Source organism: Micropterus salmoides, unplaced genomic scaffold (genome assembly GCF_014851395.1).
Source record: "Micropterus salmoides isolate LMB-PRFRI ecotype aquatic unplaced genomic scaffold, ASM1485139v1 Ms_hic_scaffold_3, whole genome shotgun sequence".
Classification (NCBI taxonomy): Eukaryota; Metazoa; Chordata; class Actinopteri; order Centrarchiformes; family Centrarchidae; genus Micropterus; species Micropterus salmoides.
The window spans coordinates 16,138,794-16,155,462 of NW_024042261.1; the positions used below are offsets into that span (position 1 = coordinate 16,138,794).

The 16,669-nt window shown below is 41.1% G+C and overlaps 1 protein-coding gene across 2 annotated transcripts; it reads left to right on the top strand.

Moving 5' to 3' along the window:
- The first annotated feature begins 201 nt into the window (after positions 1-201).
- On the top strand, positions 202-16,214 carry npat (nuclear protein, ataxia-telangiectasia locus). 2 transcript variants are annotated; one of them, XM_038692611.1, is made up of 18 exons: positions 202-410; positions 681-799; positions 904-964; positions 1,071-1,143; positions 1,305-1,345; positions 2,000-2,218; positions 2,571-2,646; positions 3,632-3,755; positions 4,686-4,777; positions 5,702-5,783; positions 5,900-5,996; positions 6,128-6,244; positions 6,876-8,222; positions 12,000-12,100; positions 12,523-12,616; positions 12,771-12,791; positions 12,891-14,116; positions 15,533-16,214. In XM_038692611.1, the coding sequence occupies exons 1-18, from the start codon at positions 374-376 to the stop codon at positions 15,611-15,613; spliced, it is 4,008 nt and encodes a 1,335-aa protein (XP_038548539.1). In that variant the 5' UTR covers positions 202-373; the 3' UTR covers positions 15,614-16,214. The 2 variants fall into 2 exon arrangements, with proteins under 2 accessions (XP_038548539.1, XP_038548538.1); XM_038692610.1 differs by having other exon boundaries at positions 12,771-14,116.
- Positions 16,215-16,669: the final 455 nt, after the last annotated feature.

Below are 16,669 nucleotides of genomic sequence, written 5' to 3' on the forward strand. Positions count from 1 at the left end.
AAACAAACGTACTGTTTTTTGGGGGTGCAATATTATTAAAGTTTTATATGGCAGGTATAAGTCACGTTCGATATATTTGATCAATATATGTGTATATGGCAGCCTCTTGGATGTAGTGGAGCTTGATGTTATGAATTGGACTACAACTACCAGCATTTCAAACGGCAGATTGGTTTGAAACTTCCGGGTTATGCGCACTTGAGTTCCCCGCCTTTTGAGTAAGCAGCGGAGTCCTCAGGACGTCTCCTTCACAATAATACCGCTGACGGTTTTTAATTTGATGTTGTTTAACTAAATTTTGAGATACTTTTCCTGAACATGTAGTAAACTAACGCTTCACTACTACTCGCTTTATATCAACCAACAGGCAGACATGTTATTACCGTCCGACGTCGCCCGGCTTGTTTTGGGTAAGTAATGTTACTGTTGTCGGGCGAAGCGGCTGTGTAATAGTTAGCGTTAGCAACAATGATACTTAGCTTTAACTGTAAACAGGCGGCTCAAAGCTGAACTGTTACAGTTGTTAACCGTTGACAAGCCAACGGTCGACGATAAACATGCAGTGTATTTAGGGTAACTATCCGTTTGCCATTTGAACTTTGTTGTAATGTTAACGTAACGTTAACCCCTGCTTTCTCTAACGTTAACTGGGTGATTGTAACGTTAAACGTCTTCTCCAGGCTACCTCCAAGAAGAGGGACTGTCCTCCACAAGCCAAGCTTTCATCCATGAGAGCCCAAACCTGAAAGAGTATGCCGACCACACCACAGAAGATGGGACTATTCCTGCTTGTGTGTTTGTAAGTGTGTCCCCTTTTCTCTGATCGGCACTGTCATGTGAATGTAATGCGCATAATAGTTACACGTTGCGTGTATGATTCATTGCTTTTTCTCCCTCACACAGTCTGTCTTTGGAAAAGGCCTAACAACAATCTTAAATGAGTATGTGGCTGCCAAAACAAAGGGTGAGATAATCTGATATTGTTCACACTACAAAATGAACTCTTTATGATATATTCTTATTCATGCCTTATGCTTGTGTTGTTGGTAACCTGTCAATGTCTTGAACAGAGTCTTGTCCCGAGGTACCTGCCATGATGACTTCATTGTGGAAGAAGCTGGATTTTACACTGAACCAGATCAGGTAAAGAGCCTTAAGTTTTTATCACATAAATCACTGCAACTGTTGCTATAAGATGAAACTGACCACAATCTCAATTCTCACTGTTTTCTGTTCAAAGTTGATATTGACAGGGATCTTCAACAACTGATATTGTTTCATTATTCTTCTATATCTTTCCTTAGGTCATTGCAGAACTCCCCCGCTATATCAGCATCTCAAAGAAGTAAGTCTGTTAATGATTTTCCATTTTAATTTATTACTAATAGCTTACTCTTGCAAAAATCTGCCGGTAAAAGACACATTATTGGTACAAAAACACTGATCCCAAATGTATGGGAAAAATTGCTGTATATAATATCGCAATGTTTCCCATACATTTCTATTGACTCCCAGCCATCAAGATTTTTGGATTATGATTTCTACCCTTCAAATGTGTGGAGATGCAGTTGAAAGATATAAAATATTCTGTTAGGATTATGTGTTTATGGCATACGCATCGCTACAAATTGGGATAATCTGACAGCCTGAAAAATGGCTTCCTTAATCAGAATCTTATTGTAATTACAGTGTTTAATATTGGCGTGTCTAGCACCAAACCCTGTTGTTAATACATTGAAAGTGCAAATTATCACCCTCTCTTAACACGGTAGTCAAACAGTGATGTTAGAAATCGCCTCTTTGGTTCGAGCCAGAGGCCTTTGTTGCATGTTATGCCCTCTCTCTCTCCTCCTTTGCCCTGTCAGTCACTTCACTGTCAACTGTCCAATAAAGGTTTAAACCACAAAAAAAAAGATCATATGAATTTGGTTGTCTGAGTCATGTGTTTGCTCGGGGTTTACACAAAGGCCTTTTACTTACGAGCCTCTTTTCATTGCAGCACGTTCACGCATAGGATTGGCAAACATGGCGAGGCAGCGGGTCTTGACCGTGGCTTCAGCTGGTGGTGTCGTCTGCTCATCAGTTTCTGAAACAAGCTCCATCCTCAGCCCAGCGCACACTTCCCACAGCATGCTCGGCCACTCCACCCCCATGAGCTACACTGCCCCACACAGCCAACCGCAGACCCAAGATGTCAGCCGATTACTAGCTACGCCCAGTCAGTATAAAATACTTGCAGTACTCAAAATATATTTTATTTATCGGGTAGTTACGATGAAAATTGAGAATGTTGTGTTTTGTTTCCACTTATTAGAAAAAAGGCTGTCTTTTTTATATAATATTGAATACAATATTTATGTTGAAATTATGTTGGATTATTTTCTTTTTTTATTGTATGCAGATGATACTTATACAGCTTATTATGCATTTTTATAATGGCTTGAAAAAGTTTCCCTGTGCTTCATTTTGATTAGGGCTTGTTGAAAGATATTTTAGCATGCTTGCAAGCTATCAGAAATTACAAAAATATATGCTTTTATATAGTGTGTGACAAAATGTGTCCGTTACAGGAGATTCACCTGTACAGATAATTGTTTCTGAACATCGGCTAAATCCAGGCCCATTGTCGCCTGGACGTCGGAAATGGTAAGGTTTATTATTGTTGTATTTCTTCTTCTTCTTTGACTTTGAAAAAAGAATGTATAATTTACATTTGTGGTGTTCACCGGAGTAACCGCTGCAGCTTCCCTCCCCTTCCGCCATGTAGCCAAGATAGCGACCATTCTGGTTTTCCAGCGTTTCACACTCAACTTTTTAACTGTTACAAGTATACCATTCAGGTGCTCATATTGCACTTCATTTTGCTATAATTGTCAGTGTGAACACACTTATGCACTCAATATAGCAAGTGTAAGTACAGAAGAACACAAATTGAGACATAATATTAGTGTCACAGAAGATATTTTGACAAGTGATTGCAGGGAAAGTACAGGTGTAACTATTTCAATCAACATTTATTTATATAGCACTTTACATTAACCAACAGGTGTCCGAAGTGCTTTACAATCAACCAAGAATAAACAACACAGCATTCAATAAAAGAGAAGGAAAAAAAAATTGGCCAGAGGTTTAGTTTAAAACATTCACTTTAAACATGATCAACAGTATGTGAAGTAGTAATGGTTCTGACATTATGTTACGATGTCTGTGTTGTGTTTCAGAGATATGTACTGAAGTTAGCATGCTAACAGATAAACTCCCAAAATGTCGAAAAGAAAATGTTCTTACACCGGTTTTCATTGTCAAACAGAAAAATACAACCATACACCCTCTGAATTCAAGTTTTGGTCTTTGACCGATTTGAAATAATTTACTTGTTAACTCATCATAAAACTCACCAAAACTGTGGTCAACTCTTGTTTGGTCAAGACAAACCCTTCATTCAAAGAGTTAGGTGTGAAAATGTTCAGCTTAATGCTTGCTTCTGCTTTATGTCAGATGTGTTGATCTGACATGTGGCTTCAGTTTTGTGGTGTTTTTGCGTGCGATTCCACTTTATTGGGCTTGTATTGTTTTGCTCAAGCCATGTGCATGTTGCTGCCAAATCTATAATCTGTTTTGCTGTGTTCAGGGACACCCCCAGGAAGAGAGGTGGTGCTACGAGTGGATCCAGTGGCCCGGGCAGATGTGCCATCACAGCCAGCAGCTTCAGTGCAGAAACCCAACCTGAAGAGGCTGTCGATGGGAACTTTCCTGTAAGCAGATCTGAATTTGCGGTGTTGGTTTCTTTAACACAGAGACATTTTGAATAGACAAGCAGTGTTTTCACTCATGAAATTATGGCTTAATTAGCTTTTTAGATTGTTACATTTGTAGGTCAAAATAAATGTGTTTTGTGTGGTGAATGACAAGATGTTCCACATACAGAAGAATAAGGCTTTAATACTTTTGTGGCTGATTTTTGGTTCATTGTTTAGGGTCAGCTCCACTGGAACAGGTGTTGACACTGATTGAATGTAATATTTTATATTATATATGCATGTGAGTTCAGGGATGGAAGGGCTGAAAGGGGCTGTTGTCGCTCAGTCCTGCGAATAATTATTTAGCTAATTCTTAGCATTACACCTCTGTTTCTAGAAGCAATACGTGATAATAGAACCTCATGGCACAGTGTTTCCCACAGAATGACGGTGTAACTGTGGCGCAGCTATATACAGCATGCTAGCCACGAAACCCCAGCTGTTAACTTATCTTAGCTCTCCTTATTTGCTAGGCTCCTTACCATACATGGCTTGATAATAACTTTTAATAGCTGGGTCTCCGACATTGACAGCGTTGTGTTGGACAGATTTGTGCAGCGGTGTTCATCAGGGAGAGAGAGAGGGACGGATGAGAGAGAGAGTGAGATCTATGGACGGGTGAGAGGGACGAGCGAGAGGATGTGCTACGTGAATACGCGCTGCCTACAGCTCAAATACGATTTTAAATAGGCCTAGTAAAAAAATCAAAAATCAATATGTGGCGGTCAGTGTTGATATTGTGGCTGGCCGCCACAAATAACTGAATGTATGGGAAACACTGTGGCATCAGCAATGGCATGCTCTCGCTCTTGAATGTTTTTTTTTTTTTTTTAGATATATGATTCATACATTTTGTGACTTCACAACACATGCTAATCTCCACAGCAACTTGTGATACAAAATGCCCGTGACAAGATATTAGGGGACAGATCATTACAAGAGAAGCTTGCTGAAAACATCAACAAAATCCTTGCCAGGTAAGTGTAAAGTTTTTAAGTATGAAGTTGTTATAGATGATTTATTATGTCAGTGCCAATCATAGACCCCCTTTACACCTCGCATTAAAATGTGTCTCATATCCAGATTGTATCTAGATATGATTTTAACCTGATTACATTTCATCACATCCTCCTCTTCTTTGCACAAGTCCAAAATAATTCTCTATACTCCCATGTTTTCCTCTCTTCAGCAGTTGATGTAATAGCTCAGCTGAAAAGTAAAAGTGAAACTTAAGTTCAGCCTGGCATCGTTTCCTTGCCTTACCGCTCTTCATACTGTGTACTCATTTCTGTTCATTTAGTTGTTTAGAGTAGTAGTTGAGTTTATCTTAACAGTGAGCAAGTTCACATTCACCAAAAACATAAGCATGTTCAGTGAACTGCGTTCTTTAAGCGCATTCTCGCACAGCACTGTATGGATACACTGCCTGTATGCGCTGTTTCTGCCCACGTAGTTGTTGCATGTAGATTGACAAAGCATTTGCATTTATACTTGTGTTCAGTATGGTAACAATTCATCCCTGACCACCTCTGGAGATGGTTTGCTGATCACATCACAATTTGTCCTCAATGTCTGTAATATCTGTACCATTTTTCATTTAGTCTATAGCAACATCACCTTCACTGTCTGTACCTCTGTGTGTATATTGTGTGAGATAACTGTTGTTGTGATTTGGCGCTATATAAATAAAATTGAATTGAAAAACAAAAATTAAATTGAAATGTGTCTTGTATGCATTTACAATTGTACTTTCATAAGGTCAAGCACCATCCGATTGCAGTACAATCACTCAAAACACATTGAAATGCCAGGTGTAAAGAGGGTCAAATTTGTGGCATGACTGCAAGCAAATAACATGGCTGTACTTTTTTTTTTGTTCTCTGTTTCATCTTTAATTTCAGTGATCCAATGCCCCAAACAACAAAGGCCTCTTCAAGTACAATGGAGGAAGACCAGTCTATAGATGAAATCTTAGGATTACAGGTGCGGGAAAAACTATAAATACTATTATTTCTTTTTTCCTTTTCCCCTCAGAAATCTTTCTTGTAAGCATTTATCATGATCACTTTATTAAGCTGTGCATTGTTAACATGGTACAGGGGGAAATCCATATGAGTGACGATGCCATCCATGACATTTTGGAGCAAACAGAGTCTGACCCAGCTTTTCAGGCCCTCTATGACCTCTTTGATTACAGTAACTATGACCCACTTTTCATTTACCAGCGTTTGTTGTGCAGAGTAATGAATTGCTATCCTTTTCAATTGTGTATGAAAGCACAATTGAAAGCAAATTCATAACAGACTTTTTATAATGTTTATTTCCAGATAAAACCAGATTCACTGATGGAGAACCAGGGGATGGAGATATTAGCAGTAGTCCAGAAGAGAGTGACACTGCTGGACCTTCATCTGCAGTCAAACCCTTTCAGAGTGGCAGTCTAGGTATTCTTACAAGCTAATAGTAGGCTCTCAGAAGAACATTTAAATGTTGTCTTCCGTCTCACACAGGTCACGGCAGGTTTCTTGAAAATTTAAACTTTGGAAGAGAGAAAAACCTTCATGTTCAATTAAGAACAGATACAGTTCAAAGAGAAAGAAGTATAAACCCTGCTTACTTTCTCACCTCTTGCCGATCGCATCCTGAAGTTGGTGTGAATGTCAGTTTTGTAAAAGGTACAGAACTTGTTGGACACAGTCCCCATGTGAGAAAGGAGGCGTGAACAATTACATTCCCAATAATCAATTACTTTTTGCACTTTAAACAACTTTCTATGTGTGTATGTGTATAAGTACATATGTGTCTCTGTGTATGCATGCAGCCATAGTATCATCCTTAAATCAGTCACACAGGTATAATTGTTGCTCAACATACCTTAGCACTTGAATTCCTCATTATCTGTGTTGTTGTTAGTGCATGTCTAAAGCAGGACAAACTCACCAGCTTCACAAAGAGTGTGCATACTCACCACAGTTTGTTGACGACAGCTGGCCAGCTGTATCATACTATTGACACAGAGAAATTGTGTTTGAATTTGTGTCACATGCTAATTTCTAAAATCAGTTTATTTTTTAGGCACTCAACACACAGATGCTTCGGATACAACACCATTGACAGTGAAGATGAAAGCTGGACAGGAGCGCAAGACCAGAAAGTCTACTGCTCCCACTGTGTTAAAGAAAACTGGCCCCAGTGGCAAAGCATCCAGAATTGAAAACAGTTCAGCCAGAATGTTAGTGAGTCATGGGGAGCATAGGGATGTCTCATCTGCTGCAGTGGACTCAAACAGAAAAGCAAAAGAGTCGCTTTCTAATAACAGTGTTTTTGTGACACCAATGGATGTTGATGAACCATTGAATACACCTCCCCCTCCTTCGGACAGTATTGCCACTCAGGAGCTTGTTACAAAGGACAGCACCTCGACCACAGCTGCCCTCAGTGAATCAACCACAGTTTCCTCATCAGGAGCCCCTGCTGCAATCGCTGCCCCGGAACAAGCATCGGCCTATAATGTGGACCAAATACAGGAGCATGAACAAGCACAAGGATCTAGAGAGCAACCTGCTACAGCCCCTTCTCCATCTTTGAGTAATCAACTTGCTTTTTTGTCCCCTTTACAAGTCGAATTGAACAACACTCCAGCGTCGAATGCTGACCTACCTCATATACTGATTTCAAGCAGTGGAGACACTCAACCAGTGTGTACTCTCTCAGTGTCACCTGAAGCTGCCTCTTCCACATCTGCTTCCACTGCTGCACCATTCACAGCAATATCTGGCTCACCCACATCTGCTTCTACCTCTGCAACGCTTACAGCTACACCTGCCTCATCCACTCCAGCTTCGCCCGCTTCCTCCTCCTCTTGTGTGCCAGGACTTGAAGCACCTGACCCTCCATCCACCAAACACGCTGCCCCAAGCAAGGCTGAAGCTGATTCCAATATTGTTTCTTTGAAGATCATCATCAGCGATAACCAGGATGACAATTCTTCCAGCGACACAGCCTCGAATCAGGCAATTTCTAGCATTTCTGGAAACAAGATACCTACCATCTATCTTTCCTCTCCAGCTAAGTCCCTTGGAAGCTCTGGCACACCGAAGGCCAACTTGGATGAGGTGGCACAGGCAGTTAGTGGCCTACAAAGCTCTGAGGCACACACTAGTCCTTGCAGTAAGGCTGTAGTCGCTTCCCCGTTCATAGGGACATCACAGCCCCAGCAAAACTACATAATTCAACTACCCCTGGACACCACTAACCCTGCCCTCCAAGGAGCCACTGCAAGCTATTTCATTGTGACTGAACCCCCAACTGCAGATGCTCAAACCAGGCAGCTGCTACTGCCTGCTGGTGTCTCAAAGGGACCTTTGCCCCCCAACCAGTATGGGATGACCACACCAACTCGTTCTCAAGGCTTCTCCACTGGTAAGAGACAACAGACGACAACAGTGGGTCATCTGTTTTTTTACAGCATTATCTCTATAAATAAAATTTGCAAAAATGCCCAATTACAGAATAGGGAGTAAAAGAGAGTGCATTTTACTTTAAATAAGACCTATTATACTGCATTTCCAGCCCTATATTGTAGTTCTGTGACTCCTCTATGGTAGCTTTGCATGATACAAAGTTAAAAAAAAACTTATACTGGCTCTTAATGTTAGTGATGAGTAAAGCGAGGCTTTGTGAAACATTGAAACGTTTGAAGCAATTGTGCCGGAATTGTTTCGAGACTTCGAAACACTTCGACACTCGACACCTACTGGTCACTTTTGATATCGACACATCTTGGTTGGGGTTTCATTGAAACAATGACTGAACCGTGTTTACAATTCTAAACGTCTTATGAATACATGACCAACAGGATTTTGCAGAAATCACCATACAACAAACAAACGCTTTCAGATTGTCAGAGACAGCAGATGGAGATTGCAATAAAAGTATGTTGTTTCATAAGTAATCACTCATTTAGCCGACGCTTTTCTCAAAAGCGACTCACAATTGCTATGTCAGAGGGCGCACCTTAGGAGCAGAGTAGAGAATATAATAAAGTATACAGATCTAAGAATATAGCCTGATAATAAATGTGGATATCTACAGTATTATACAGTAGCTTATTAACAAAGGTGTAATGATAATTAGCAGGAAAGATATAGGCCCTAGTGTAATAATAATTAATAATATTGAGTGTTGGCAGTGATGAGGTGTAATGGATTAAAAATCCGTAACTGAGTAAAGTTGAAGTTGTTTCAAGAATGATAAATGAAAAGTGGAACAATGTCTCACATTTTTTATGTCAAGAATTGTATTCAGAAATATTCAGCTGTTTTGGGGCTGAGTCGGAGGGTTTTTCATAATTGACATTCCTAGCCTTGGAAAAATTTGGTCACATGAAACATTTGTTGCTGGCAAAGATAAGTATTTTTTTGCCATCATAGGCCTACAGGTGCGGATATACTACAACACGTCGCTCCAATAAATCAAATGATTGTGTGTCCTTGGAACAAATCTGTCAAATGAGTTAGAGGCTGATGTGAGGTTTGTTCCAAATGCTGTGAATCAAGCGTAGAAGCGGCAGGTGTGCCACCTGTTGAAACAGGGATGAAACACACCGAAGCCTCGCTTCACTATGGTCACGTGACATTGACGTTTTGAACCACGCTTTAGAGCAGTGCTTCGGGATCTCGACACAGCATCGACAAGTCAGTATTGAGCGTCCCATCCCTACTTAATGTACAGTGGGTACGGAAAGTATTCAGACCCCTTTAAATTTTTCACTCTTTGTTTCATTGCAGACATTTTCCAAAAATCAAAAAAGTTCATTTTATTTCTCAGTAATGTACACTCAGCACCCCATCTTGACAGAAAAAAACAGAAATGTAGAAATTTTTGCAAATTTATTAAAACTTAGAAAAACTGATCATAAGTATTCAGACCCTTTGCTCAGTATTTAGTAGAAGCACCCTTTTGATCTAATACAGCCATGAGTCGTTTTGGGAAAGATGCAACAAGTTTTTCACATCTGGATTTGGGTATCTGCCATTCCTCCTTGCAGATCCTCTCCAGTTCTGTCAGGTTGGATGGTAAACGTTGGTGGACAGCCATTTTCAGGTCTCTCCAGAGATGCTCAATTGGGTTTAAGTCAGGGCTCTGGCTGGGCCATTCAAGAACAGCCACGGAGTTGTTGAGAAGCCACTCCTTCGTTATTTTAGCGGTGTGCTTAGGGTCATTGTCTTGTTGGAAGGTAAACCTTCGGCCCAGTCTGAGGTCCAGAGCACTCTGGAAAAGGTTTTCGTCCAGGATATCCCTGTACTTGGCCGCATTCATCTTTCCCTCGATTGCAACCAGTCGTCCTGTCCCTGCAGCTGAAAACCCCCCCACAGCATGATGCTGCCACCACCATGCTTCACTGTTGAGACTGTATTGGACAGGTGATGAGCAGTGCCTGGTGTTCTCCACACATACCGCTTAGAATTAAGGCCAAAAAGTTCTATCTTGGTCTCATCAGACCAGAGTTTCTTATTTATCACCATCTTGGAGTCCTTCAGGTGTTTTTTAGCAAACTCCATGCGGGCTTTCATGTGTCTTGCACTGAGGAGAGGCTTCCGTCGGGCCGCTCTGCCATAAAGCCCCGACTGGTGGATTGCTGCAGTGATGGTTGACTTACTACAACTTTCTCCCATCTCCCGACTGCATCTCTGGAGCTCAGCCACAGTGACCTTTGGGTTCTTCTTTACCTCTCTCACCAAGGCTCTTCTCCCCCGATAGCTCAGTTTGGCCGGACGGCCAGCTCTAGGAAGGGTTCTGGTCGTCCCAAACGTCTTCCATTTGAGGATTATGGAGGCCACTGTGCTCTTAGGAACCTTAAGTGCAGCAGAAATTTTTTGTAACCTTGGCCAGATCTGTGCCTTGCCACAATTCTGTCTCTGAGCTCTTCAGGCAGTTCCTTTGACCTCATGATTCTCATTTGCTCTGACATGCACTGTGAGCTGTAAGGTCTTATATAGACAGGTGTGTGGCTTTCCTAATCAAGTCCAATCAGTATAATCAAACACAGCTGGACTCAAATGAAGGTGTAGAACCATCTCAAGGATGATCAGAAGAAATAGACAGCACCTGAGTTAAATATGAGTGTCACGGCAAAGGGTCTGAATACTTATGACCATGTGATATTTCAGTTTTTCTTTTTTAATAAATTTGCAAACATTTCTACATTTCTGTTTTTTTCTGTCAGGGTGGGGTGCTGAGTGTACATTACTGAGAAATAAAATGAACTTTTTTGATTTTTGGAAAATGGCTGCAATGAAACAAAGAGTGAAAAATTTAAAGGGGAATGAATACTTTCCGTACCCACTGTAGGCCTTCATTTCAGCCTCTGTCTGAGACAAGCTGTAGATGCTCCTGTCTCTTTGAGACCCCGCCCCCTCCAAAGCACAGTCTTCTGATTGGCCATTGTTTACCAAATTGCCACAGGGATGAGGCTGCATGTTCCTTTGTGGGCGTGGCCAGCATTCCCTGCCTGTAGCAAATGACCAAATATAGAAATCCAACTTGGAAAGACATCATACCGAGTCGTTAGTAGAAAAAACTGTTTAAAACAGAGCATTCAGAACAGGGGGATATCTAATGTTTTGGCTCACAGGGATTTCTTTTAAATACTTTTACCTCATTTGAAGCTTTGGTCATGTTTAACATGAACATCTGACATTGTAACATTATAGAAATGCCAGAAAATATTAAAAAGCATAATAGGTATTCCTTAATAAATGTAGTAGAAGTAATGTTTTGAATGTAAAAACATAGTCGTCCTATATTGGCACCAGGTTATGTCCTGCCTCCGAGCTGAGATTAGTTTTCTTATTCCAGGGCAATTGCTGTCCACAGGTTAAACAACGAAGGGCAATCTACTCCGCAGCTGCATACATTAGTGTTGTAGTACTCGAGACCGGTCTTGGTCTTGAGACCACTTTTTGATGGTCTTGGTCTTGTCTCGGACTCGACAAACTCTGGTCTTGGTCTTGACTTGGTCTCGGTTTGGGCGGTGTTGACTACAACGCTAGGATACATCACCTATTTTGTGTTGTCCCTGGTGCAGAGGAGATGTCATGTTTTGTGGATATTTGTTGCTTATTGCCTAACATCAGTCAAGCCCATTACTGTTAGCGTTGGTATTATTATAAAAGTGTCTGTGTTCTTCACATGCAGGGCCAGCACTCATCTTACCATCGCCTGTTAAGCCCCTGATGCTTCCTGTTTCTGTTATGAGCCAAAATACTCTGGGGAATGTTCAGATGGTGTCCAATCAGGTAACATAACTTTATCTGCAGTTTGTAAGTTTGTAGTCAAAACTTATCTTTCTTACCATTTTCACCAGAATAATAGGATGATTCCTGATCATTCCTGTAACCCTCCAACCTTTCATCTACCATTCTGCCCCATAGAGGAAATTTCTCTTTGACCATCTCTTTGGTCCATGTCAAAGTATATTGAGATCTAATGGGCAGATTTGCATGAAATTTACTTCCTGTCACCTCAGTAAAGTAAAGAGTCCTAACTAATTTCGGCATTAATGGTAACAAAAATGTTAGTATGTTTTTCAATCCTCCCAAGACTTTATAATTGTTTAATGTGTGGTCACATTGGCGCCCCAAAGTCCCCCCCCCCCCGGGCTGTAGACCTTTAGCAATGTCCAGAACAATAAAGCTTATCAACTTTGTTATATTTACAGCTTGTTGCCATACCAAACCCAGTTCCAGTCCAGAAGTCAGAAGCTGTCAAGCCCAGATCTTCCACAGTGGCAATCAAACGATCTACAACTGCTGGTAAGATACAGGTTAACTTGAAGAGCTATATAATGGTTGAAAATGACCAAACATCATTTTACCTTATGTTACCAAAGGATGTCATCAGTGTTGCTCTGCTTAATGTTTCAATGTCTCTGCCTTACTTGTCTGACCTTATTTCTCTAAATTCCAGGCACTGAGCAACATCTGTTTGGTAAGTTGGTTCAGCCTTTGTCAGCTGAAAACACAAGCCAGCAGGATGCAGCAAAGGTTCCTAGACATAGGAGAATTTTATGTTTTGACTCTTCTGCAGAAGTGAAACAACAAACTGCTAAAACAACCAGAACCGCGAAACCTCCGGCTACAAATACATCTACATCACAATCTGTCCAGCAGACGGAGAAAGATAATACGCAGTCGGTCACTCGAACAAAGCCTACTATCTTGGGTGGCAACAAGCCCAAGAGGAGGGTGCAGCCTATCAGATGCTCAGCAGATCCCCAGACGGGAGGAGGCTTTGTGAAGGAGGCAGAGAAATCCACGTCTCCACAACAGCACCAGAAAGAACCTGTTAAAAAGGACTCTCGCAAACAAGATCATAACATCCATAACCAAGAGTGTCAAAGTGCAAGTACCAGCAGGGTTGATGCCTCGAAGCCTGAGACTTTGAAAAAGCCAGAATCAGTAAGGAGATCAAGATCTATTGACAGGAAACAGAGTCATGATAAGGAGGGCGAGGGAGCAAAAGCTAAGGATTCACATGGTCCTAGGTCATTATCTTCTGATTCTACACTGAATTCAGTAAGTAGAAATGAGAAAGAGGAAAGTAGCAGGAAAGAACTTGCAGAAAAAGCTCCTGCCAAATCACGCGAGGGGCGTACAGAAAAGAGGACTCCTTCTCAGGAGGTGCCAAATGTGACGGCTAACAAGGAGAATGAAATGAAGGGTAGCACGCAAGAGCAACAACAGCAGTCAACATCTTCATCTTCCACAACAAGAGACTTTAGCCCTCCAGCTGTCACCCAGCCTACATCTAATCCTCATTCCAAGGCTACAAAAGCCCCCTCAAAGACCAGTTCTCTTGCCAAACAGGCAGCTGAGATGCTGCACGACATACAGGGGCTCAACTCTGCTTCCACCCCAGTCAAGAGGCCTAGAGCGTGTAGTACAGACCTTAGTCTTCCCCGAACCCCTGGGACTGGCCGTAACCAGGAGGAGTTGGCTGAGTGTCCCAAGACCCCTTCCCGACAGAAGAAGGGTAAAGATGGAGAGGGGACTCCCAAGCATCTGCTGCCTCCCACCACTCCGGATGTCCCCACCTGCAGCCCGGCCAGTGAGGCTGGCAGCGAAAACAGCATCAACATGGCTGCTCACACACTCATGATTCTTTCACGTGCTGCCATCGCCAGGACAGGCACTCCACTGAAAGACAGTTTGCGTCAGGAGGGAGTTGGAGAAAAGTCGCCCACAAGCTCAAAGAACTCTAAGAAACGTAAACAGTCTTCGCCCACAACCAGCCCGCCAGCAAAGAAAGACAGAGTGAGTACAACACAGGTTGATATTTTTAATTGAAATATTACTTAAACGCTTAATTGATTATCAAAATAGTTTCAGATCAATTTTCTGTTCAATCAACTATTCAGTTAGTTGACTAATTGTTTCAGCTCTACAGTACTTACAACTACCACAACCCTACAAGCACAGATATAACAAACTCATAACTTTTTCACCACAATCCCAAACCGTCCAGAAATACAGTTTCAACCGTCCCGAAAGTAAATCCTGGCCGCCCCAATTATTATAAAATGGCTGTTTTTCTACAATAGAATTGTTTAAATAATTAATTAAAAGTGATGTGTGGTATACATAAAACACAGTGGAATTAATTCAATTATAAATTAGCTCACATTTTATTGGAACATTTCTTCATTTTATTGGAACATTTCTTCATCTACTGTGGTACATTTGGCTGGTGTGGCTGCCAGGGACAGCAGAAATCCACTGTAACTGCCTGACAGCCATGTTAGGTACATGTACACTGCTTTCAGATGTCACTGTTGCGTTTTATCTTCTCGCTGTGTGTGTACTCCTGAATTGTGTACTCAATTCTACGTTGACAATTTCAGATTAATGTTATGGTTTAATCGCAGTAATCACATCGTTTTATTTATTTATTTTTTAGGCTAGATTTATCTTCTGTCTTGCAACCTTCCCAAATGTATTATTTTTAAGCGTCCCTAATCAATTTCCGTCCCCAGGACGGCGGGACATACTTAACTTAGAGCCCTGCATACAAACTACCAATATGGTCTCGCTCTGGCTGTAATAATATTATGCCGAGCCTGACAAAACAGCATAGTTGATGAAACGTGAGCTTTCAACTTTGAACTGAGCCTGACAAGCTGACTGAGATAAAAATGACCACATCACAACTGATAAACCCTTTCAAAGACATGTAGGTTCGGTGCATTGGAAGCTATTGCCTGCAAGTGTGAATGTGTTTGGATGTCTACATGTTAGTCCTGTAATAGACTGGCAGTCTGTCCAGTGTCCTCTTCATCACACTGAACAGTTAGTTAGTACAGAGGTAACAACAGCATGGCCTTTATTCTGGTGCCACCATCACGGCAATCTATATATATATTTTATCCCACTCAGAAGAACTAAGAATAGCTGAGTTGTGTCTATTTGGCATCTGTCCAACACTTTTGGTGTGTAATAAGCATCATGACCACACAGGGCCACCAGCGTGGCGTTTTATTCACGATCAGAAATTGTGGTGATTTCATCAGCAGAACTGCCTTTTGATATCAGTACTTTTCATTTTACATGGTAATGCAGTGTTTATGCAAAGACTGCCAGGCTGATAACTAAAATAGATTACCTCATTAAGCAAAGAGGAATTGTAAGACATGTTTTTGTCTTGTAATTCTGACTTTTGGTTTAAATCTGCAGGAAAGGAAGAAACTTGTTGATTGCTTCCCCCATGACTTGGATGTGGATAAGTTCCTGTCTTCACTTCACTATGATGAGTGAAACGGAACCACCAAACGGAAAGGATTAATAACGCTACCTGCTTCGGTTACTATCCAGGAATAGAACAAGCCATCTACTGAACCAGTGCCTATGGTCCCTGTTAATAACCTTGCCTGTGACCTTATAAGCTGTCTCCTTCAGCCAATGATGGACTTTGATTTGGTTGACTAGTTTCAGCAGCAGTAGGGTAACCAAGGCACTTTGTTTTTTTCGTTCTCATGCTCACTTCTCTTTTAATCATTGTTTTGTATTGCAACAAAACAAACAGGTTTTGTGAAAATATATGACTCAAAGCATTTCCATGGTCAATATTTGACTCCAGCTGCGACTGACTGACAGGTTGGTGTGTAATATACATTTTGGAATACGTCTTTAACAGTAATTTTACTAACACTGAATGAAGAGCTCTCGTTTATTTTAGTTTTTCATGCTCAGAAAAGTCTGGTTATTGAAAAATAAACTAATGTGAAGATTATATTGTGTGGCATACACGTGTATAGATTATGTTTTGTTGTTGAATCAGTGAGCATGAAAAGGCTGTAACTGTTCAAATGTGCACACTCAGGCTTCATTCAATGTTGTAATAAAACAAAGAAACAGTCTTGTGTGTTTTCCTCAGTATGCACACGTTGGCTCAGTACTGTTGTACATCTTAAACTTGAAGCTTTATTTGAAATATCACATGTGAATTTTGGGAGGATGCCAGAGTCCAGTGTGTTTTATGTGTAGTTAAATGTATTGGTTGTTGCTCCCTTAACTGTGTGAGGTAAATAATTATTTAAGGGATCACCCCTGATGGACATAAAGGCAGAAATGGACTGAGCAACAATTTTAGGAATTGACTTGGGAGCTGTTAGACAACATGACTCAAACTTGAAATGAACCTATTGCCCCTTTAACTCTTAGCTATTATGTTCCCACGCCCCTTAATATTGCCATAAAATGCAGGATACGATATTTCCATAAAGAGGTAAACGTCTGTTGTAAGTGTCTGGTAAAATAAAGAAGTATGGAAAGTCCAAGGTTAGTTGCTGTATTGCAATTGTTGGCAAATCT